At 37.9% G+C, this 23,919-nt stretch overlaps 1 protein-coding gene across 6 annotated transcripts in view; it reads left to right on the plus strand.

The window, feature by feature from the left end:
- Positions 1–349: 349 nt before the first annotated feature.
- Positions 350–23,919, plus strand: part of LOC109097399 (amyloid-beta A4 precursor protein-binding family B member 1-like) — a 44,551-nt gene continuing 20,981 nt past the window's right edge. For 5 of the 6 annotated variants that reach the window (XM_042764730.1, XM_042764731.1, XM_042764733.1 and 2 more), the window contains exons 1-2: positions 8,476–8,605; positions 21,112–21,898. In XM_042764730.1, the coding sequence (XP_042620664.1) occupies positions 8,603–8,605; positions 21,112–21,898 (790 nt within the window). In that variant the 5' untranslated portion in view covers positions 8,476–8,602. Of the gene's footprint in view, positions 504–8,475; positions 8,606–21,111; positions 21,899–23,919 lie in introns of those variants that run through there. The other variant, XM_042764735.1, reaches the window with a different exon arrangement.

Below are 23,919 nucleotides of genomic sequence, written 5' to 3' on the forward strand. Positions count from 1 at the left end.
TCTCTCTCTCTCTCTCTGATCGTCAGTCATTATTACTGTGGCCGAAATTATTCTTATTAACTATTTTTACCTTGTAATAATGTTGTACTGGTTGGTGGCATTTATATGAACGGTTGTAATTTATCGGCTTGTTGTTATATATGTTCATATCTTACTAATATACATTCCTTACCTACTTAGAAATTTGTATTTTTTATTCTTTTATTGTGTGTTTTTTTGTTCTGGCTGACAATCCGCTGTCATCTGTTGCACTGCGGAGCTTCTGTCACGAAAAACAAATTCCCGTATGTTAAACATCCTAGTCAATAAAGCTCATTCTATTCTGAGCTGATAGCAAAAAAAAAAAAAAGGGAGCGTTTTCCACCTACGTCATTGTGGCGTAGTGCGTTGCGTGAGCTAGCTGTAGCAGTGTTAGCTGTGTAACGGTGATGTTGTAAAGAGTGTCGGAGGATTTCCAAAATATCGACGCAGATCGACATTCATGCGAGGATTTGTTATTACTGGTAAAGCTAGTGAATGTTTCATTTGCACAAATGATCGCCTGTGTACGCGGAGTTTATGGCATATATGGCTCGATGAATGTGTGAAATGTGATGAGTGAACGACAGATAACAGATCAACAAGGGAAGACCAGATCTTTAACTATTTATAAAGTCCTGCTTAAACCAAAATCTTTTAATGACCCAATGTTTATCATACAAGTATCAATTGATCTATATGTAATAATAATAATATTATCAGGGGTTTGAAAAGGCCTCTAAATTACGACCTATGCCTCTCAATGTCAAAATGCAGAAATGTTAAAAATCACCAACAATTAAAACTTTAATCTGCAGGCCAGCACTAACTCAGGATATAAAAATTTTTTTTTTTCAGCAAACTCTTTAATAAAGTCTGTATGGTTTGGCCCTGGTGGCCTGATAAGAAGTAGCCAGTAACAAACATCACAAGGGGATTTATCATTTAAAATAATGTAATCATCAGGTTTAAAGCCAGGTTTCTGTCAAACAGAGCACATCTAGGCAGGGGCGCTGCACAAGATCCCGGGACCTATGCATAGGCAGTCCTGATGGGCCCCCATGCCCCCCCACCATGAAAATATCCAGGTAAAATAAAATATATTCCAGACTTTTCAAGGGCCCTCTCTTCCTTTGGGGCCCTGGTAATCAGTACTGGTTTTACCCCCAGTCCGACACCCCTGCATCTAGGTTATGATCAGTGATCATATCATTTACCAAAAGTGCTTTTGTAGAAAGGGACCTGATATTCAATAAGCCAAGCTTTATCATTTGTTTATCCGTATTGCACCTGTTTTTTATTTGTTGAACCTCAATTAAATTGTTACAGACACAGTCTCTATAGTGTGATATCTATGCACAACCATGCACACATACAAGTGCGCACACATTCACTCACAAATATTAATAAATCACACTTACTCAAATCACCTCTCTCTCTCCCACACACACACTCTCACACAGATTAATAATGTACATTATAAACATGTGCAAGGTTTTTGTGATTTTTAAATTATTAGTATTTTTTCTTGTTGCTGTTATTGTTTTGTTAAAAAGGAAGGATCTAACTTAAAGGGATACTCCACCCCAAAAATAAAATTGTCATTAATCACTTACCCCCACACAGAAGAGCATACTCAGTTTGAGTTCAGCTCATATTCTCTAAAATTTAACTATGCTGATGTGTAAAGATACAGAGGAGACGGCTTGTTGAATAAAGTCATTATATTTTGTTTTCGTGTGTACAAAAAGTATTGTCGTCGCTTCATAACGTTACGGTTGAATCACTGATGGCAGACGGACTATTCTGACGATGCTTTTTCATACTTTTATGTTCTTTATCTTAAATTGTGTTCCAAAGATGAACAAAGCTTTTACGGGTTTGGAACGACATGGGGGTAGTGACTAATGACAAAATTGTCATTTTGGGGTGGAGTATCCCTTTAATGATGTGATTCATGTCCCATAAAGGTGATGCCTGTTTGAAGAATGCCATTTGGTGGCATAGAAACCATTTTACGTGAATTGTTTAATACTTTTTCATGGTTTCTCTGAATGTTTGAGGCATATTGAAACAGCTGTACCAAAATACTTTTCATGCTTTTAATGTTGGACTAATTTCAGTTACATTTACATCTTAGGCTATGCAGTTTTAATTTTTATTTATTTATTTATTTTAGATTTTTATTGTATTAACAGCTAAGCTGTATGTGGACACTTTTTGAGTAGAAATGCATATTGCAAATTTGTTTTGTTGCAAATAAAACTCCCATAGTCCATAACTACTGTAGTTTTAAGTTTTTTTAATATATAAATTCAGTTTTAAAAATATTTGTATGACTTGACAGTTACTTGATAGAGCCAAGCTACAGTATGACGACTTGAACTGCTTGATTCTCACAAAAATTGACTTGGACTTGCTTGAGACTTGAAGGTTAAGACTTGAGATTTCCCTGTGACTTCCCTTGAGACGTCCACATTAAATACTAATGCTGCGTTCCAGGCAGGTTTTTGAGCCCGTAAATCACGACTTCAAACCATGACTCACGTTCCAGGCAAGTCACGCCAAACTTCCTGAGCGCAAGGAATTGTAGCTAGATTATTGATTTAATTGCAACGTTATATTGTCCTAAAGTCTATTTTTTGCCGTGTACCACTTGCATAAACAGCGCGTCCGTAGGAAATATTCCGTAGGGGCTGCCATTGTTGTTTCCCGGGCTATGTGACGTCAGAGCTGGAAACTGTACGAGTTCATGGGTGGGAAGTCACGGGTTTGACTTCCGTTCCAGGGAACTTTCATGGTTAGAAAGGTTGGAAAAACACGGGTTACTGGTTGCCTGGAACACGGCATTACTCCCACCTCTGGACACTTCTAACAACAGCTGCACTGATGCGGTGACTTTACTGATTAGCGATTGGCTCTTTCATTCAGAAGGCGGGGCTCCCTGCGATTGAGCCTTGCGTTTTTATACAGTCTATGATTTTCCCCCATTCAAAACCACACGAATGACACGTCTTGGGTATCTTTGGTGCTGCGTCCGAAATCGCATACTACTTGTGTAGGTAATAACATTACATTTGAATTCGAACGTACTTCTCGACCGTTAAAAAAAGTACGATCTATATAGTATGAATGGAGTAGTATCAAAGAGTATAGAAGCCAAGAGGCGAAACTCAATAGAACGCTCCATAGCAACAGTTGCCCCCATGACGTGACGGCGTGGCCGCCATTATGGACTGAAAACTGAAGCAAAACGCCGAGAGTCAATGGCACTGAAAAACTTAACATAACAAAAACTTAACATAACTTAATTTTTTCTGGCCGTCATATCTAAATATGAAAACAATTTAAAATACATTAATGAGTATGACCGACGTTAAATGACAGAAAATATACGTCTATGTGTCGGTTAGGAAAATAGTATTTTGGGACAAAATATTACTATAGAAGTACTATAAGACTACTATAGAAATACTATAGCGGCTCTAGGATATAATACAGGTATTACAGAACATAACATACTTCTGTGATGTTCTGTAATACCTCTATAATATTTTTAAGCTGCTATAGTATTTCTATAGTAGTCTTATCGTACTTCTGTAGTATGTCCCAAATTACTACAGGCCTAGTATTCCTATAAGATTACTATAATATTTTGTCCCAAAATACTATAAGATACCTATAGTAAGGGTATGTCCCCCACCGAATCGGCTTCATTAGCCTACCACTTACGGTTTGCAAAGATACAATTATAAAATTACTGCAAACCTTTAATCTATCAATATTTATGTTCTATTATGCATTTTCCTTGTTATATGAATAACTGAAATTCATGAAGTAATATATATATGCAGACACACAGTAATAAGATTTATTCAAATGTTGATTTTGACATTAGTGAACATCACCATATATATGATTTGGAAAAATAAATAAATAAATAAAATTATAAATGAGCATTTCTAAAGACAGTTCATCTTTTACATAGAATTTCACAAAAATATTAACAACTTGTTTTTCAACATCTTCAGTGAAAGTGCACACAGTGAACATTTCAATGGCAAGAACAAAAACAATCTGTGAATGTCCTATTACAGACGGAAAGGTACAAAAAAAAGTAGGGCTGTCAAATGATTAATCACGATTAATCACATCCAAAATAAAAGTTTTGTTTACATAATATATGTGTGTATACTGTGTATATTTATTATGTATATATAAATACACACACATGCATGTATATATTTAAGAAGAATATGTTATGTTTATATATTATGTTTATATATTAAATATATTTATATATAATATAAAATATAAGAATATAAATATATAAATGTATATACATGTAAATATTTTCTAAATACATAATTTATGTGTGTGTATTTATATATACATAATAAATATACCCTGTACACATACATATATTATGTAAACAAAACTTTTATTTTGGATGTGATTAATCGTGATTAATCATTTGACAGCCCTAAAAAAAAGATGTGCAATCTAGCAAGTGCACACATGAACTATAAACAGTACTAAAATGGAAGTGGTGCCATAAGATCTCAGTAATTAATCAGACACCACCATCTATTGTGTGTGCATTTGTGTACGAGAAGTTTCTTTGTATTTTTTTTTGTTTTTATGAGAGAAGAGGCATTGACATAGAATGGAAGCATTAGTCAAAAAGGTGTATAATCTAGCAAATGCACACATGAACAAAAAAGAACTCCATCTTGACCATCTTTCGGAAACTATTGTACTACTAGCCAGCCTACTAGCCAGTTCAAGCTTTGTATAGATTTCTATACAAAATTATAGCAAACTGGCGCTAACGATTTCAGCAGCTTTCAGTCCATAATGGCGGCCGCGCCTCCTAAGCGCCATCTACAGACTGTTACCCATAACACAACAGAATTAATCCAATTCGGACGAACTCAAGCCTCGTCAAAAAATCTCGAAAATAAAAAAAAAATGTACTAGATCCGCCATGTTGATGTTGTCACATGTCATGCGTCGTCACAACAGCGCGAAAATATAAAGAGCCCACTCCACTGCTCGAACATTGGCTATGTTGCTCTTAGTTCTTACTGCTTTCATCGGCGTTTTAACGTTGATTGGATCAACAGCTCAGAGGAGGCGTCGGTCAGCTGCTCGCAGATCACGCCTTCGAAGACAGCTTGTAAAATATTTATCAAATAAGGTAAGTACAATCACCTATTTAGCTAGCAAATTTTACCTCAGAATAAAAAGATATGTATATGAACACTGTGACAGAGGCTGATTTGGAGCAACGAAATGAAGTAATTTATTGTTATGAATGAATAAAAATACACACACACATACATATAGAGAGAGAAAGAGAAAAAGAGAATGAATACAATATATACATAGCCTAAATAAATATTATAAATATAAATAGCCTAAATAAATATTATAAATATAAATAGCCTAAATAAATATTATAAATAGATACAATATATACATAAATAATATATACAAAATAAATAAATACATACATAATATATACGTATTCTAAAAAAAAATTACATACACATTTACAGACTGTGAGCCCTACAACCTACTGCCACCTGAATGCTGCTGTGCCAATTCTTCGATAGTATTTTGAAGATGGATCTGAACTTTGTCTCAACCTCCAGCTTTCACGACAGTCCATCATGTCCCTTATCGCTGCTTTGAGGTCAGATCCTGGCTGGCCCATGCAGCATCATATCGGGTGGAGTCTCTGGCCTTTGACATCCCAAAGTCCACGGTGCATGACATTGTGCACAGAATCAGCAGGGAAGTCATCTGTATTTTGAGGAGTGTGATCGCTTTCTCGACCCTGGATGACCTGGAAGAAGTGTGGGCAGGGTTTTGCCCAGCCGGCTGGGTCTCCAGCTTTTCACATGGTGGCTGGTGCAATAGACAGGTGCCACATCCAGATCAAGCCACCAGCAAGTGATTATAGAACTGATTAGCTCATCAGCTGAGCGACGTTGCCCCAGCAACGAATGCCACCAACATGTGACAAGGAGACATAAGGTGCGTTCGACTTTATGCGGTCCCGCGCAAACCGATCGGCGGCTGACTTGAAGCAGTGCATGCCTATGGAGATAGAATTGTTGCTTAATTCCAAGTAAACAGATTATGATCCACAAATAAATGTAAAGAGATTTTTAAAAAATTAAACATATTGACAAATAAATATAATGAGATCCACAAGTAAATCTTAAAGTTTCACAAACAAATTAAATTCACAAATAACTAAAATAAGATTTGCAAATAAAAAACATATTCACAAATATATATTTATGCCACAACCACAACTTTGTCTGGCATTTATTTGTGAATCCCGTCCTGTGCATTTGCGAATTGTGAAACATTTCTTGCGTCAAGACGTGCTGACAATCCACAAATAAGTGGACTCCACCCACCGTCTACTCAAGCCAATCAGATAACAGCCACATTTCACTGACCAATCGTAGCACGATCTCGCTATAGCCAATCACGTTTTCATTTACAATCAGGGCGGTCTCGTCCTGAGATAACTTCATTCATCTGCACTGGCTCAAATAGGTAATATAAGGGCCATAAAAGGGGTAATGTTACAGTAAAAGATGTCTAAAATTGGATTTCGTTAGACCATTAGACTGTGTATCATGCCAACCAAGCCACAGTATCTCCATACATGCCGGTTAGAAATTTTGTCCGACTTGAACCGGCATCAAAGTACCGCGATAGCGTTTCGAGAGCATCCGGCTGACTCACCTGGCGCAGCTTTTTCAGAGCGACTGCAGGAGCGCTGATGAGGACACCGCTGTTTAATTAGCCAAATTCACCACATGACAACAATGACGTGTGTTTCTAACATCTTCAATTCCAATACTGCTCACAAATCTGTGTTCAGCTTTTATTTCCTGTTAAGCAATGTTGTATTGAGTCACATTTAATAATAATAATAAAAATACAAAAAAAAAAACACTGATTTAAAAGAAAATATACATCCACTTTATTGGTATTTAAATAGTATGTTGAACTTTATTCTTGAACAGCTGGCACTGTATTAAACAGTATAGAAAAAGTGTTTCTGTTGCTCATTAAAACGTTTCTGAAACATCTGTACATTTGACAAATATTGCATGTTATTTATTTTGCATGTAACACCGCTAAAGCATCAAGACCGGGAGCAGAAAGTGTCCGACTTCACGTCTCTGCTCTCAGTTCCGCCCCCGACTGTAAGCGGCTTCTCTCGCCGATAGGTCTGCACGGCGCTGCATGAAGTCAACACATCTATACAAAACAAACAGGAATCACAGTCAGTTGATGAATAGTGATGGAGGCTTATTATCATACACAGAGTTTCTTGACAAATTTAAAATCCCAATTAGACCCAGAGAATATACAATTGTAATGGATGCTATACCTAAAGTATTGTGTCTTCTTAAAAATGAATTCAGTTAAAAACCCTAATCTGGACTATATAACTAATATAAATTTTATTGGAAATATTGATATTTTAGAAAACAACATACCAAATAAATCCATTAGAAATTTAGTAAATGATGTTACTTATATCTTCCAGCTAGATTTTACTGGTCATTAATATTTGGAGATTTAAATTGGCATAAGGCTTGGAGAATGGTTGAGAAATTCTTTGTTAATGACAAAATAAATGAAGTTTTGTATAAAATGTTGCATAGAATTTATCCAGTGAAACGTATTGTAACGTTTTAAATTGAACATTGACTATTCTTGTGAATTTTGTAGCTATGAAAAAGAAACTTTTTTTTCATTTCTTTTTTCATTGCATTTATACAAAGATATTTTGGGTTGATGTCGAGAATTTCATTACAAGAAAACTTAATACAGCTGTTAAACTGGGTGGGTCTGATATAATGATATATGTTAATGATTATGAGATTAAGTGTATGTTATTCAATCACTGGCTATTCGTAATGGGGAAGTTTCATATACATAAAATTAAGTGGTCGGGCGGTAAGCCAATTTTGTTTCTGTATCAACAAATTTGAACAAATCTGCTCTCAGGACTTATTAATATTATCCGCAAATTTGAAAAAGACAAGTAAACTGTACCGTTCATTATCTCTCTCTCTCTCTCTCTCTCTCATTATTACTGTGGCGAAATTATTATTATTACTATTATTTACTTGTAATAATGTGTACTGGTGGTGGCATTTATATGAAACGTTGTAATTGTCTTGTTGTTATATATGTTCATATATATATATATATACATTCCTTACCTACTTATTTGTATTTTTTATTCTTTTATTGTGTGTTTTTTGTTCTGTCGCTGTCATTCTGTTGCACTGCGGAGCTTCTGTCACGAAAACAAATTCCTCGTAAGGCAGCATCGCTCTGCCTACGTCATTGTGACGTCGTGCGTTGCGTGGGCTAGCAAAAACAACGAAAAACGAAAAACATTAAGCCTACGTCATTGTGACGTCGTGCGTTGCGTGGGCTAGCTATAGCAGCGTTAGCTGTGTAACGGTGATGTTGTAGAGGGTGTCTGAGGATTTCCGAAATATCGACGCAGATCGACATTCATGAGAGGATTTTATTAATGGTGAGTGAATGTTTTATTATGCACAATGAGAGCGCTTTGTAACGCGGAGTTTATAGCATATATGGTGCGATGAATGTGTGAATGTGATTGAGTGAACGACAGATAAACAGATCAACAGGGAGAGACAGACCTTTACTATTTATAAAGTCCTGCTTTAATCTTTTAATCCCAATGTTATCATACAAGTAGCAATGATATATATAGTAATAATAATAATATTTCAGGGGTTGGAATAAGGCCTGTTTGTTTTATTAAATCACCATTTGATCAGATACGTTAAGTTACATCATATATCAGCTTTATATAAAATGCATTAAACGTATCAGCTTTAAAAAAAATGAAGTCAATCTTTAATGAAGTATCAAATAAAATTGTATTAAATCACTGTTAAAAATAAAATACATTTTGTAAATGAGTTAATAAAACATAAAAATATCAGCGTTAAAATGCAAAAAAAAACAAAAAAAAAAACACCTTTGTTAAATCTATCTCTCTTTAATTAGTATTAGTATTATTCATGAATAAAGCCTGTTTGACTTATTAAATTACCGTTTGATCAAATATATCATAAATAAGTTATGGGGTATTAAAAAAGATACATTTAATCATAAAATTAATAAGTGCAGTTGCTAATAATATTACACCTTTATTTCTTGGTAATGCACATTTTACAGTAAAGCACTGAGCTTGAGTTGGGAAGCTTACAAAATTTACTTTTATTAACAACAGAAACATGCAAAATCTAAGTTTTATATAGAAAATGAACAATCTTCTATGGTATACAAAGCTGAGTGATAACTTCAGTAATTATAAAAGGAATAGTCTTTATATGTGATTCAATCACAAACTGCAACAAGTTTGTTTTTCTTGGTGATTTCTATTATTTCATACACAAAAATTTAAAAACTCTAACAAAATATGATTCTTTTTTGCTAATTTGATATTTTATAATAGTTTAAATTTAAATTTAAAGGCAAGAAGTAGAAATGAATGACTAATAAAGGGTTAGTTAACCCAAAAAATGAAAATTTGCTCACCCTCAAGTAGGGGTGTGTGATATGACGATTTTTATTCGTGGATGATAAAAATGTCTTCACGATCTGCTTTTGAAGAAATATCGTAGTATGGTGCTACTGCGCACATTCTATCAGCTGCAGTTCTGGCGCCTCCGTCATATACTGAACAACTCCACATGCATTCACATCAGTGTTAACTCAGCGCTAGAGTTACTCTCACAGGAGTTACGCTTTCATTATCTGCGTGTGCTTTTAAATGTTTCATTCGCGTGCTGGTCTGACCTGTGCTTTTTCTGAGCGCCGCATACATCCGAAGCATGTGCTCTAAAGCCTGTCAAACAGCGCCTGATTATTGAACTGTTATCTTTTGAGCTAATACTGTCAGAACACACAAGGTTTACATGTAGACACAGTTGGTTATGTCTAAAATGAAAGTAAACAGTTGAGAGAAAAACGTACACGTGCCTGTATATTAGATGCGTGCAGGTCTTAAAGGGACAGTAGGCCTATTAAACATGCGACTGTCATTAAAGGGATAGTTTCTTTCTTGTGCTTAACACAAAAGAAGATATTTTGAAGAATGTGGTTATCAAACAGTTGCTGGTCCACATTGAATTTGATAGCAAAAAATACTCTGGAAGTCACTGTGGACCAGCAACTGTTTGGTTTTCCACGTTCCTCAGAATAGCGTATATGTTCAGCAGAAGAAAAAAACTCATTCAGGTTTAAAACAACTTTTAAGTGAGTAAATGGTGGTATACAAATAAGACACTATGACAGAATTGACAGACAGCTGAAAGAATTTTGGGTGAACTATTCCTTTAACATTAATAAAACAACAAAACACAAAGAGAAAATCACTCGCTGCTCTTGACTGAAGAAATTGAATACAGTTGCTTTAGGAATCAGTTTATATAGCATTTTATTTTTATATTTGTTCATTCAATTTCTTGAATGCTCCTGCTAAATACACATATTGTACCTGAAAACAACGCACTGTTTACATTTACATTTACATTTACATTTAGTCATTTAGCAGACGCTTTTAATCCAAAGCGACTTACAAATGAGGACAATGGAAGCAATCAAATCAACAAAAGAGCAATAATATATAAGTGCTATAACAAGTCTCAGTTAGCCTAAACACAGTATACGTAGCAAGGGCTTTTAAATAATATAATAAATAAAAAAGAAAACAGATAGAATAGAAAAAGAATAGAGCAAGCTAGTGTTAGAGGTCTTTTTTTATAATTGTATAATAAATGAAAAGAAAATAGATAGAATACAAAAAGATTCGTAAGGTAGTTAGATTTTTTTTTTTTTTTAAATAGAATTAGAATAGTGAGTGCAAAAGTTAGAGGGTCAAATAAAGATGGAAGAGATGTGTTTTAAGCCGATTCTTGAAGATGGCTAAGGACTCAGCTGCTCGGATTGAGTTGGGCAGGTCATTCTGTTTCATTCTGGTCAACACTGTTTGTTTTATTTATATATAATGTGTATTTGTAAAGTGTATCTTTGTCATTCTTTTATCTTTGTTATTAAAAATAAGAACAAAGATTTTTATCTTCGCCCTCTTTGGCCTAAATATCAGCCAATCTTTCTTTTTTTTTTGTTAGCTTGAAAGGCTTTGTCTTTATAATAGGGAAATTAGTTTGGCTGTAATGCTCAGAAAACTTGCAAAATAGAAATGCCGACATGAAAAAGAATCGTGATAAAATCGTGAATCGTGATATTTAAAAAAAAAAAAAAAAAAAAAAACTTGATATGATATTTTTTCCCTATCGCCCACCCCTACCCTCAAGGCATCCTAGGTGCAGGGCCAGTGCATGCATATAGGAGAACTAGGCAGCCTCCTAACGTGGCAGCACAGTCAAGGCGGCAAAAAGGACAGAGACTTTATTTTATCTTTTGGGAATTCATTTGGAATTATTGCACTCATATCAACAGGTTATCACCCTATTCTAACATCGTGTTTGCACTGGACGCGACAGTTGCTGTGTCGCGCCGTAACATCTAAATTCTATCTACACTGGATGCGACAAAGTGACCATTGCAAATAATTTACACTTTGCAGGGCTTGAATTTCAGCCCGGGATTGCGGAGATTGCACATAATTCTACTGATTCCGCAGTTTCTGCACTTGTAACTAGACTTGTGCCGGTATTGGGTAATGCGATATATCACGGTAATGAATATGCACGATATTGTAATCGTGGGTACTTCAAAATACCAAGAATAATTATATATAACAAATTATTCAGAATTTTAAATGCACTTTAAGAATACTTTTCCCATCAACTGGTCAAAATGCACAACACCGTTGTATGCTGCTTTAAAGACGCATGTGAACCCTGATGTAAACGAGCACGCACGAGAAGCACATGGAGGAACACGTGAGAGACACGCTGAATGAAAGCACATTCACTCTCTGACAGCAGATGGCGCTAAACTGCAGAAAATGCAGCCCTTACACTGGAAACCCCATAAATAAAAGCAGCTGCTACTTTCTAAACATTTAAATAATATAAAATAATATTTATATATTTCCATAATTTTTTTTTCCCTTTTAATCTGGACTACAACATGTCCTAGATATTGTTTGAAAGTGTTTTTGATTCTTTATTGTTCATTAACACTTTACATTAGGGTTCATTAGTTACAAACTGCCAATGAAAAATTCTTCTGAACATTCATTAATCTTAGGTATTCCAATATATAATAACACATTGTTAAAATTGAAAGTTGCAACTTTGTTATTTAATGAGCTAACATGACCTAAGACTTGTATTTTTTAATAATAACTTCTGTAGCAAATGTAGCTATTGCTCATTGTGAACTATAACTAAGGTTAACTAATAAGGTCTTATTGTTAAGTGATACCTGTTGGTCTTTAAAGTTCTTTTGCACTTTAATCGGTGTAAAATTTTTAACTTTAAATATATTTTTGTATTGCTTTATTGTATTTAAATGTTCAAATGTTAAAAAAACATGTTAAAAAAATGTTTAAAAAGTTATTTAACCTGTTTTACTGTATTATGACCACTTTTTTAAAACTTAATTTCAATACCGTGATAATACCGCATACCGTGACAAAACATTATCAATTAATCGCAACAGGAAAATTTGATACCGGCATATCCCTACTTGTAACACGGGAAATTGCTGCAAATATTTCAACGTGAAAGACGCTCGCAACAGATTACGGAATGTATAATTTGCACATATTTTTGAGTGTTACCATTTTAAACATTCAAGTGCTCAATTTAGTGCTTGCGCGCTCTGTGACTGTGAGACCCTTTCTGTGAGCCGCCTCGCACTCAAAGCGCATGCAGATAGAGATGCATCTGAGAGAGTGCGCCTTTGCGTGTAAACGGCCAAGTACATACAAAAATGTTAAAGTGTCCGTCTTGATGAGTATTCATGTAAACAGTCGATTTATACTAAACATTGTCGGTATACAGGCTATAAAGATAATGTAAACTGTTGAGAAACAAAACATGTGTAACAGTTTGATACATGCATGAGGTCTTAAAGATACAGTAACCTAAATAAACCTGCTGCTCTGTCATTAAAGGGGTCATATGATGCGATTTAAATTTTTCCTTTCTCTTTGGAGTGTTACAAGCTCTTGGTGCATAAAGAAGATCTGTAAAGTTGCAAAGACTAAAGTCTCAAATCAAAAGAGAGAGATATTCTTTATCAAAGTTAAGACTTGTCCACACCCCCCTAAATCGGCTATCATCCTTCAAAATGTGCATCCCTGTCATTGGATTGCAATAGGATAAGGGGCGTTTGCATATCTAGTCTCAGTATAGCAGCCGCAGTAGATGGAAAGGGTACCATGACGCAAACTAGCGATCTGAAACAATGGCCTCAGCACCCGAAGGGGTAGGGATAAGGTGACCAGACGTCCCTTTTTTCCCGGGAGTCACAATTCGTTGTTAAATAAGTTAAAGTGAAAGTCGTGACATTTGCCAAGTATGGTAACCCATTCTCGGAATTGGTGCTCTGCATTTAACCCATCCAAGTGCACACACACAGCAATGAGAAGTGAACACACCGTGAACACACACCCGGAGCAGTGGGCAGCTATATATCCAGCACCCGGGGAACAACTGGGGGTTCAGTGCCTTGCTTCAGCCATGGGTATTGAGGGTGGAAGAGAGCGCTGTTCATTAACTCCCCCCCACAACTCCCGCCAGCATCGAGACTAGGGTTGGGTATCGAAAACCGGTTCCATTTTAGAACAGGTTCTAAATTTCCAAGAACCGGGTATTCGATAAGACGCATGCATTTCAATTCTGCTTAACGATTCCTGCGTTCCCATTTCAATTTGATTAAAAACGATCGGCGGTCGTGCTGCGGGTTACTGGTTTGTGTCCGTTCTCGGACCGTTCCATGTATTTCCACTGCAGAAAAGGTTGTTCCGAGCCAAAACTGACTTCTTTCATATTTGTCAACCAATATACAGAAAACTACATCAGTATATCATCATAAACACAGCCGTATTTTTGCTTAAAGAGACAACAGCCTAATAAATGCGCTGCCTGTCATTAATGTTAATCAAAGAACAAAAGAAAATTATTCACTGATCTTGTCTGAATATATTTAATAACTTTAATTGATTAATCTTTATTTTATTTATAAAAAGAAAACTATGCAGTGTTTTTAAAAACTTTTAATTACAGTTTCTGTACCTGAAATTTTGTTTAGTTGTATTTATTTATGATATTGCTAATTGATTTGTTTGTTCCTATCTTATAACTGACTGTTTACTTGTCTTTAACACTTTAATATTTGAAATTTATATTAATCTAGTTGTTTTTGCTATGGTATTTTTTTTTTAAGCACAGGCAGAATTCCTCTTGAGGGTTTTTTTAGGCTGCTGATTTTTGCTCATGTTATTCAGCTGCAACAGTATGCTTTGTAAAAAGACAGAATACATGTGTGTCAGTATTACATGCATGCCTTCCATCTTAAAGGGACAGCATTCCTAATTAAATACCTATCCGTATTAATGTTAACATGAATTAATGTTAACCAACAAAAGATGTTAAATAAATGTATACATGTTAAGTAAATCTACTGTATCTGAAAAACAAGTTTAATTTGTATCTCTCTCGTATTTGTCTTATTGTGCTTCTTTTTTTAAAAATTATATAATAATCATAATATATTTATAAGTTGCTCCTTTTTCACTACTGTTAAAGGGATCACCCAAAAATGAAAATTGTCATAAATTATTCTAGTTTTTCCAAATTCAATCCTTGATTCAAATTTCTCATAAGCTTAATTGATATGGTCTAAAGAGAGAAGAATCAATGATTATTTTAGTTTGAAGACTATATATAAAATAGCTACCAAAATAAATTTTGGTAACTACAGTTTGGCTAAAACTAATGACTAAAAGTAATGACTAAAAGTTGACAAAAACGCAATGACTTTTCATCGACTAAAACTATGAAAGACTCAAATGACTAAAATGTGACTAAGACTATTAAGCAGTTTTGTCTCAAGATAAAGACTAAGACTAAATCAAAAATGCCTGCCAAAATTAACACTGGCTCAAACCTCACCCAAGTCTGCTGCTTCAAATTAAACACCCGCCCCCCACATACACCGATATTTGATAGTCACATTTCAATGATTCTAATTCTTAGTTTTGCATGATGATATGATGAATAGATGGTTCATTTTTAACAGCAGATTCAGAGACTAGAGCTGATCTGCGCATTATGGCACACGTCTGTGGCGCATTAAAGCCTGTGTTACAGTCACCATAGATTTCTATTGTATAAATTCTAAGAGGACTACGGTATTGTAAATCATTAAGGTTTCTGTAAGTGTATAATGACTAGCGTTTTAAAATCTGTTCCATGCTGGACTCCATGCTACTTTTAAAATCTGACCAGATTTGAAAACCCTAGGCATCATACACTCACCGACTTTGTAAATAATCACAGAGAAAAAAACTGGCCATCATGCATACAAAGTCATTCCGATCACAAAAATCACACACAAATTTGCATTCTTATTTTTGTCTCATATAGGCTTATGTCAAATGATTTTTGAAATAGGCACTAAGGTCCACCCTATGTTACCAAGGTCCACTCAATTTAAAATTTCTGGCCTCGCCACTGGTTTACATGTAGTAATATGAAAGATAATAAGCAGAAGAAATGACATAAAATTAAAGTAATCTAAACTAAGCTATGTGCAGGGAAAGACCATAGACTGTATAAAAACATGGACGTAGTGTCCGTGACGTCACCCATAGACTCCTCAATAGCGGTTTTGAAGCTCAAAGTGTGCAGAGCGGGCCGTCGCCATCTTGGCAACGCGTCACAGCACGACTCTCCCAGATAATCAGAAAGGGGCCAAAAGGCGGGAGCTGGTTGCTGAAGCCACGCCCACCTAGCGCGAAGGCATTGTCAGCAGCGCCAATCCACCTGTCACTCACGTGGCCACGCCCTTAATTATGCAGAACTTTAAGGCTTAATATAATTTAAAAGGATGAGTTATAAAAAAATTCACCCCCCTCACAGTTGTAATTAAGGGCAAAATTAGCTATATAGACCAAAATAATTTTTTGCACCAGGCTGTAAACATGTTTTTTTCTGCTGTAAAGTTGGGCATTTTAACATGGGGAGTCTATGGGACTGACTCCCTTTTGCAGCCAGCCTCAAGCGGCCAGTCGATGAATTACAGTTTTAGTCATTTACATTTACATTTAATCATTTAGCAGACGCTTTTATCCAAAGCGACTTACAAATGAGAACAGTAGAAACAATCAGATCAACGAGAAAACAACAACGGTATACAAGTGCTATGACAAGTCTCAGTTAGTCTAGTACAGATCACATAGCCAGGGATTTTTTTTTTTTTTTTTTTGAATATGATAGACAAGAAAAAGAAAAAGGTAAGTACTAGTATTAGTCTGGTTAAGTGCAGGCGAAAAAGATGAGTCTTTAGATGTGTTTTGAAAATGAGTAAAGACTCAGCTGTTCGAATTGAGATCGGGAGGTCATTCCACCAGCTGGGAGCAGTCCAGGAAAAAGTCAGTGAGAGTGATTTTGAACCTCTTTGGGATGGCACCACAAGGCGTCGTTCACTTGCAGAGCGCAAACTTCTGGAGGGTGCATAAGATTGAACTAGTGAGTTTAGGTAAGTTGGCGCCGTGCCAGTGGTCGTCTTGTTAGGCAAGCATCAGTACCTTGAATTTGATGCGAGCGGCTACTGGTAGCCAGTGTAACCTGATGAGGAGAGGAGTAACATGGGCTGTTTTTGGCTCATTGAAGACAACCCTCGCTGCTGCATTCTGGATCAGTTGTAGAGGCTTGATAGTACATGCAGGAAAGCCCGCCAGGAGAGCATTGCAATAGTCCAGTCTGGAGAGAACAAGAGCTTGGACAAGAAGTTGGGTGGCTTGCTCTGACAGGAAGGGTCTAATCTTCCTAATGTTGAATAAGGCAAATCTACAGGACCAGGTCGTTGTAGCAATATGGTCTGTGAAGCTTAACTGATGATCCATCACAACTCCTAGGTTTCTGGCTGTCCTGGAAGGAGTTATGGTTGACGAACCCAGCTGTATAGAGAAGTTGTGATGAAACGATGGGTTAGATGGAACTACCAGCAGTTCAGTCTTAGTAAGGTTGAGCTGAAGGTGATGGTCATTCATCCAGCTAGAAATGTCACTCAGACAGGCTGAAATGCGAGCAACTACCGTTGGGTCATCTGGTTGGAATGAGAAGTAGAGTTGAGTGTCATCAGCGTAGCAGTGATAGGAAAAGCCATGCTTCTGAATGACAGATCCTAATGACGTCATGTAGATGGAGAAGAGAAGCGGTCCAAGTAATGAGCCTTGAGGAACCCCAGTAGCAAGTTGTTGTGACTTAGAGACTTCACCCCTCCAAGACACCATGAAGGATCTATCAGAAAGGTAGGAGTTAAGCCACTGGAGTGCGGTTCCAGAGATGCCCATCTTTCTGAGGGTGGACAGGAGAATCTGGTGATTAACGGTGTCAAAAGCAGCAGACAGGTCCAGCAAAATGAGTACTGAGGATTTTGAAGCTGCTCTTGCCAGTCGCAGGGCTTCAGTAACCGAGAGCAGGGCAGTCTCAGTTGAGTGGCCACTTTTGAAGCCAGATTGGTTGCTGTCCAGGAGGTTGTTCTGTACAAGAAACATAGAGAGCTGGTTGAACACAGCTCGTTCAGGTGTCTTTGCAATGAATGGAAGAAGGGATACCAGTCTGTAGTTTTCTAGAAGTGCTGGATTTAGAGATGTATTTCTTCAGCAGTGGGCTTACCCGAGCCTGCTTAAATGCTGAGGGAAATGTTCCAGAGTGAATAGAGGAGTTGATAATGTGAGTAAGTGAAGGTATGACTGAAGAAGAAATCGCTTGAAGGAGGTGAGTGGAGATCGGATCCAGTGGGCAAGTAGTAGGATGACTGGACAGGACAAGTTCGGAAACGTCCGTCTCTGAGAGTGGAGAGAAGGAGGAGAAAGAGCGAGCCTTAGTCGTTGTGAAGTTATCCTCAGTCTGCGGTGTGGAGAATGAATCACAAACCCTCCTTGTCTTATTTGTGAAGAAAACTGCAAAGTCATCAGCTGTAAGAGTCGATGAAGGAGGAGGTGGAGGCGGATTAAGAAGAGAAGAGAAGGTTTTGAAGAGTGTCCGAGCGTCACAACAGTTGTTAATCTTTTCGTGGTAATATGATGTTTTAGCAGTGAAGACGTTTGCAGAGAAGGAAGAGAGGAGAGACTGATACACACTGAGGTCGGTAGAGTTTCTTGATTTAAGCCATTTCCTCTCTGCAGCCCTGAGTTTAGAGCGATGTTCACGGAGTACATCGGACAGCCAGGGGGCAGATGTGGTGGTGCGTGCTGGTCTAGACGACAGTGGGCAAAAGTAGTCCAAGCAAGAGGTCAGAGTGGAACAAAAAGTGTCCGTAGCACTGTTCGTGTCCAGAGCTGAAAACTGCGAGAGTGAAGGAAGTGAGGATGCAACCACAGAGGATAAGCGAGATGGAGAGAGTGAGCGTAGGTTCCGTCGAAAGGTGACCCGCGTTGGAGCGTGTGCCGCTTCAGGAGTAAGTGCTAGATTAGCAGTAATGAGTAAGTGGTCTGAGGTGTGCAGTGGAGTAACTAAAGTGTTGTCCACTGAGCTACAGCACGTGTAGATGAGGTCCAGTTGGTTGCCCGATTTGTGAGTCGCTGTAGTAGAGACTCGCTTGAGATCAAATGAGGCGAGCAGAGTGTTGAAGTCAGCAGCCTGGGGTTTATCTAGGTTGATGTTGAAGTCACCAAGCAGTACCAGAGGAGTACCATCTTCAGGATAGTTTTGATAGCAGCACGTCCAACTCCTCCAAGAAGTTTCCCAATTGACCTGGGGACAATAAATGACCACAAAGTGGATTTTAACAGGGTGGGTTACAGTAACAGCATGTGATTCAAATGAACCGTTACCTGTAGGTGGTGGTTGAAGATCAAATTTCCAATCTTTCGATATAAGGAGACCAGTACCTCCACCCCTCCCGGTCGTACGAGGGGTGTGGGAACAAGTGAAATGAGTGGAGAGGGCTGCGGGAGTGGCAGTGTCCTCAGGTTTGATCCAGTCACTTCCTTATTGGCTTCACGAGAGAGAGCGCTAGGTTGCCGCTCGGGAAAGACACATGAAATTAAAGTATCCTAACGTTCGCGCTTGCTCGGTTTTAATTGATCAGCGCCGCGCTATCCATTCGGTGGTGCTAACAAACATGTACTCCCTGCGCTGTCAAGTCAGTCGTGCAACTCGGTCCGTTGAGCTGCGACTTTGACAGATCAGTCCTTAATACCGTGCTGTTTCTTCCCACTTTCGGTGTGTTTGACTTTCCATATATACATCAGGCGAAATCGAAGAACAAACTGATATGACATCATTTTGAACAAATTCCGGCCAAATCGAAGTTCGTTTTGTGTCCGTTTTGGGAGTTCGAAACTGCTTGCCAAAGCGGACTTTCCAGAAGAGTTTGTTCCGGCTGAAAACACCTTCGTACTACCATTGGTCTGTGACGATTGTGTCATAGGAGGTGTGCGGTTCATCAGATCGGGATGTTCGGTAACAGTATACCACTGCTCACATATTTCAAACTTCATTATACCCCTAAACGAAGAATGAAAAAGAACTTTATTTTGGGTATATAGGGGCCTTTATTGGTCCAAGCTGATAAACGAATGGTGCGGTTTTGTTACACTTTTGTTTAGTTGCAACAGAAATGGTGGTTTTGCCAGTGCGAGTGCTCACAAAATTTAGTCGCATCAGCAGAAAAAATGGTCACTTCTGGAGCCTGAATTAATAAAACTTTTACTATTGAATCAATTAATTTATAACAAAACATTGCATTTTTATTTTTGTCAAATAAGATGTTGCAGAGCAGACCTGTATAGAGACCCAGTCAGTCAATGTATAGAAAAATAATGTAGGAACTAGATTTTGTTTAAAATATGCTTATAAATATGCTACTTGAGGCTTCTAGAGTTGTTTTTGTGAAAAAACTTTACTTCTCCATCTGAAAACCGACAAAACTGGAAGTGACGTAATGTGGGAGTGCGATCAGTTTAAACAATAGGAAAACAATGGATGGAATGACATGTAAAAATGACTCCAGAAGCCTCAAGTAGCATTTTTATAAGTATATTTTATCTAGTTCCTACATTATTTTTTTATATATTTCGGTTATAATTTCATCAAGTTCAACCAGACTTTTATTTTGATGATTTGTCATGAAGATCTTTTTCAGTTTCAGTAGTTTTTATCAAAAGAAACCGTGAACAACTTGTGAAGTGACCCTCAGAGCAGCTCTGGAGATTAACTTCATGTGTTCATGTCCTCATGAAAGTGACATGCAGATGCTGGCAACATGTAAAAAAATGAAACCACGCCACTCATTCACACAGAAACACGCAGAACATGCAGACTTATTAGTGGCATGTACTGACCGGCTGTTGTTGTGTTTGAATCTGCTTTGTGATTGGCTGTTAGAATACATATCGAGTAAAACTGTCCAGAGCTTATCGTTATCGCCATAAATTGTATTGCGATCTCAATATGATATTATTTATCATCCAGCTCTACATACAATTGATGACTTAGAAATTTTCATCTGTTTCTCACATAAAGCTATCGAACAGCTTCAGAAGACTTGGAAGATAGGACATAAAAACTTTTACGGTGCCTTTGTCATACTTGTTTGGCTTTTTCTGGTTTCATTGAACCGATATCTGATCCTGCAAAAAAGGTCTGTATCGTTGCCAGTGCTGATCCAGGGATCGGACTGTTGCTTCCTTAGATGTGAATAATAATATTGAAATTTAAAATGATTAACCCCAATTTTAATGGCCAGGGTTATCATGTTTATCACAGTGAGTTTATATGTTTTTGTGTGAAATGTTCATGTTTTTAATGCCGTTATAGTGAAGGTGTGACTTCTAAAGGTGCATGTATGTTACAGCTCTGTGTTATGTCTGTGAAGAGCCCTTCAGACCTGCTCAATGAAAACACCTACATCCCACCTTCACTGACCCTTGACCTCTGCTTATCACATGAAAGAAAGCTGGGCCTGACAGATACTCGTGGGTCAAATCCTTTCTCTCTAAAGAGTAAACTTAATTACGACAGCACAACCTCCATTCAGCTTCTCAAAGGCATTATGGGAGGAATAGATGATGATGATGATGTATCCCTCCGACACCAGGAAGATGAATGGAGCAGAAATCAGGAGAATGAACACAGTCTTCCAGGCTCTGAGAGCAACGCCAAGTGGATGAAGGAAGATCAGAATCAAATATGCAAGTTAGCAGAGCAACAGCATCAGCAGCAAGACCAGAATCTCAACCTGGTTGAAAACGAGAATGCATCCACAGACAGAAACCCAAACCAGAATTCACAGCAGAGCCATGAAGAGAAGAACAAGACCCTGAAAGCTCTCTGTTCTGACCACAGTTGGATAGCTGATGAACCTCTTCTGATTTACTCTTCTAACACTCTGATGGAGAAGAATCAAGAAAACCAAGAGGAGACTAGAGACGAGGAAGTAGAGAGAGAGAAAGAGGAAAATTTAAATCCCAGTGGAGGCGAGAACACCAATTCATCTGAGATTCAGAAGATAGGAGGTGAAGGTGGCAGCCGAAATGCTTGTTTGCTGTTCAGTAAGCACGGCATTCCCAGCGACGAGGACTCCAGCTGCATGTCGCTGTCACAGGGAAGCACTGCAAGCTGCACCCCAGATGGAGAGCCAGGTGAGTCATGCAACATGGCAGATGATAATGGCAAGAGTGATCTGATAAAAACAATTTTTTTGCAGTTTTTTGTAAATGTAAAGGTAGGGTAAGCGATTTTTCAAAAACTCTTTAGAAAAATGATTTGGGCCAAGAAGCTAAACAAACTTGTAGCCAATCAGCAGTAAGGGGCGTGTCTACTCATGATGTGGAGGAGAGAGCGTTCAGTGCACAGAACGGACATTAGCTGAGCCGAGCGACAGAAAGATTGTCTGCGGAGCAAAAGAAGGCTTAAGGCAATAAGGCAAGAAGTAGGACCCGTGTTAATATCGGATCAGGTTTCCAGTGCTGGAGAGAACTCAAGGAAGGCCTGCGATTGGATGCCGAGGTTGCTTTATTTCTTCTCTTGTTTCACAGAACTAATCGTTGTCTGGGTTGCGTACGTATGTGTGGGGTGGAGCTAACAAAATAGGGGCGAAACCCTTTTGGGGTAGGGGCAGGTTTGTTTTGGGGATTTAAAATGTCAACATTGGCTACCGGAAATCCCTTACCCTACCTTTAAGACACTTTTCTAGACCAAGTAAAAAAAAAAAAAAAAAAGTGAGGAATACATTAAAGGGACCACAATATGTTCTCTTATGGCTTGTTTCCTCCGAGTGCTACGGTTCAGTACGGTACGCAATTATTTCCATTTCAATTGTCAGGAGTTGTAAATGGTACCAAAATAGCAAACCGTACCGCACCCCTTTTTTGGGACCCTTCCGTTGGGCAACCTAGCATAGTAGTTCGGTACATAAAGGTTGGGCTGGGCAAAAAATCGAATGCGATTTTCACATACATCTCGTCAATAAAGCCGCTCCTGTGATAAGTAGGTAATCTCCTGCACATGCATTCAGATCAGAGTATGTGAGTGGAGTGGAGTGGCAACAATTTCCCCTCCGTGCTCTGAGGATCCGTAGTTCACTGACAAGCTACACAAAATTGCGTTCAAAATTTTGCTGCCGATTTTGAACGCGATTTTGTGTAGCTTGTCAGTGAACTATGGCTCTGTGTAGTAAATACTGCTCCCGGAGTGGCATTAGCCCCTTTCACACTGCGATTCTGGAAAGTACAAGGGTAATGTGTCCCGGCAATTGTTGCTGGGTCGCTAGATTTTGCCCCTTTCACACTGCCAGTGATTTCCCGGAATATGTGCATGTGTTCACACACAACCCGTAAAGGTCCCATAATGACATGTGACATCAGGGCGTGACGTGTAATGTACGAGTCGAAAGCAATAGGTACGTTAACTTTCACTTAAGCTGCCGAACGATCTCAGCTTCAGCACGGAAAGTGAGGAGCTAACTGATCTCCGCTTCATTACAGTTTGCACACATTTTTTCATCGCGAACGTTGATCTGCCTTCAAAACACCTGGTAAAAGAGTCATCACTACGACACACCCTTTACGCATTAGTTCTGGCTTTTGTTCACACAGAGCTCATTCCGGGACTGAACCCGGCAATGTTACTAGGTCCCCAACCCAGGATCGATCCCGGAATCAATCTTGGGACGTGTTTGCGTTCACACAGAAGGCGACCCGGCAATTTTCCTGCAATTTTCCAGGACCAACATGCAGTGTGAGAGGGGCTATTTACATTTACTGGGAGCGGAGTAATTATTAAATGCTCAGAGCGCGGAGGGGAAATTGTTGCCGCTCCACTCCGTTCACATACTCTGATCTGAACGCACATGCAGGAGATTACCTACTTATCACAAGAGCAGCTTTATTGACGAGATGTGTGTGAAAATCGTGTTCAATTTTTTTTTTTTTGCCCAGCCCTACCTAAAGGGTGGAGCTAGACTCACTGCAGAAGGTTGATTGGTTGACAGAGAATCATTAATCTTTAACCTAATTTTGTTCAGTATTTCAAGATATTTTACATTATCATCTCAAGTAAATGAATCTTGATCCAGGGTGGTTTAGATATTTATATTGGACAATGAAAATTTTTTTGAAGAAATTTGCCACAATGCCATAATTCTCACAACTACCATTAATAC

Source organism: Cyprinus carpio, chromosome A10 (genome assembly GCF_018340385.1).
Source record: "Cyprinus carpio isolate SPL01 chromosome A10, ASM1834038v1, whole genome shotgun sequence".
In the NCBI taxonomy this organism is placed as follows: Eukaryota; Metazoa; Chordata; class Actinopteri; order Cypriniformes; family Cyprinidae; genus Cyprinus; species Cyprinus carpio.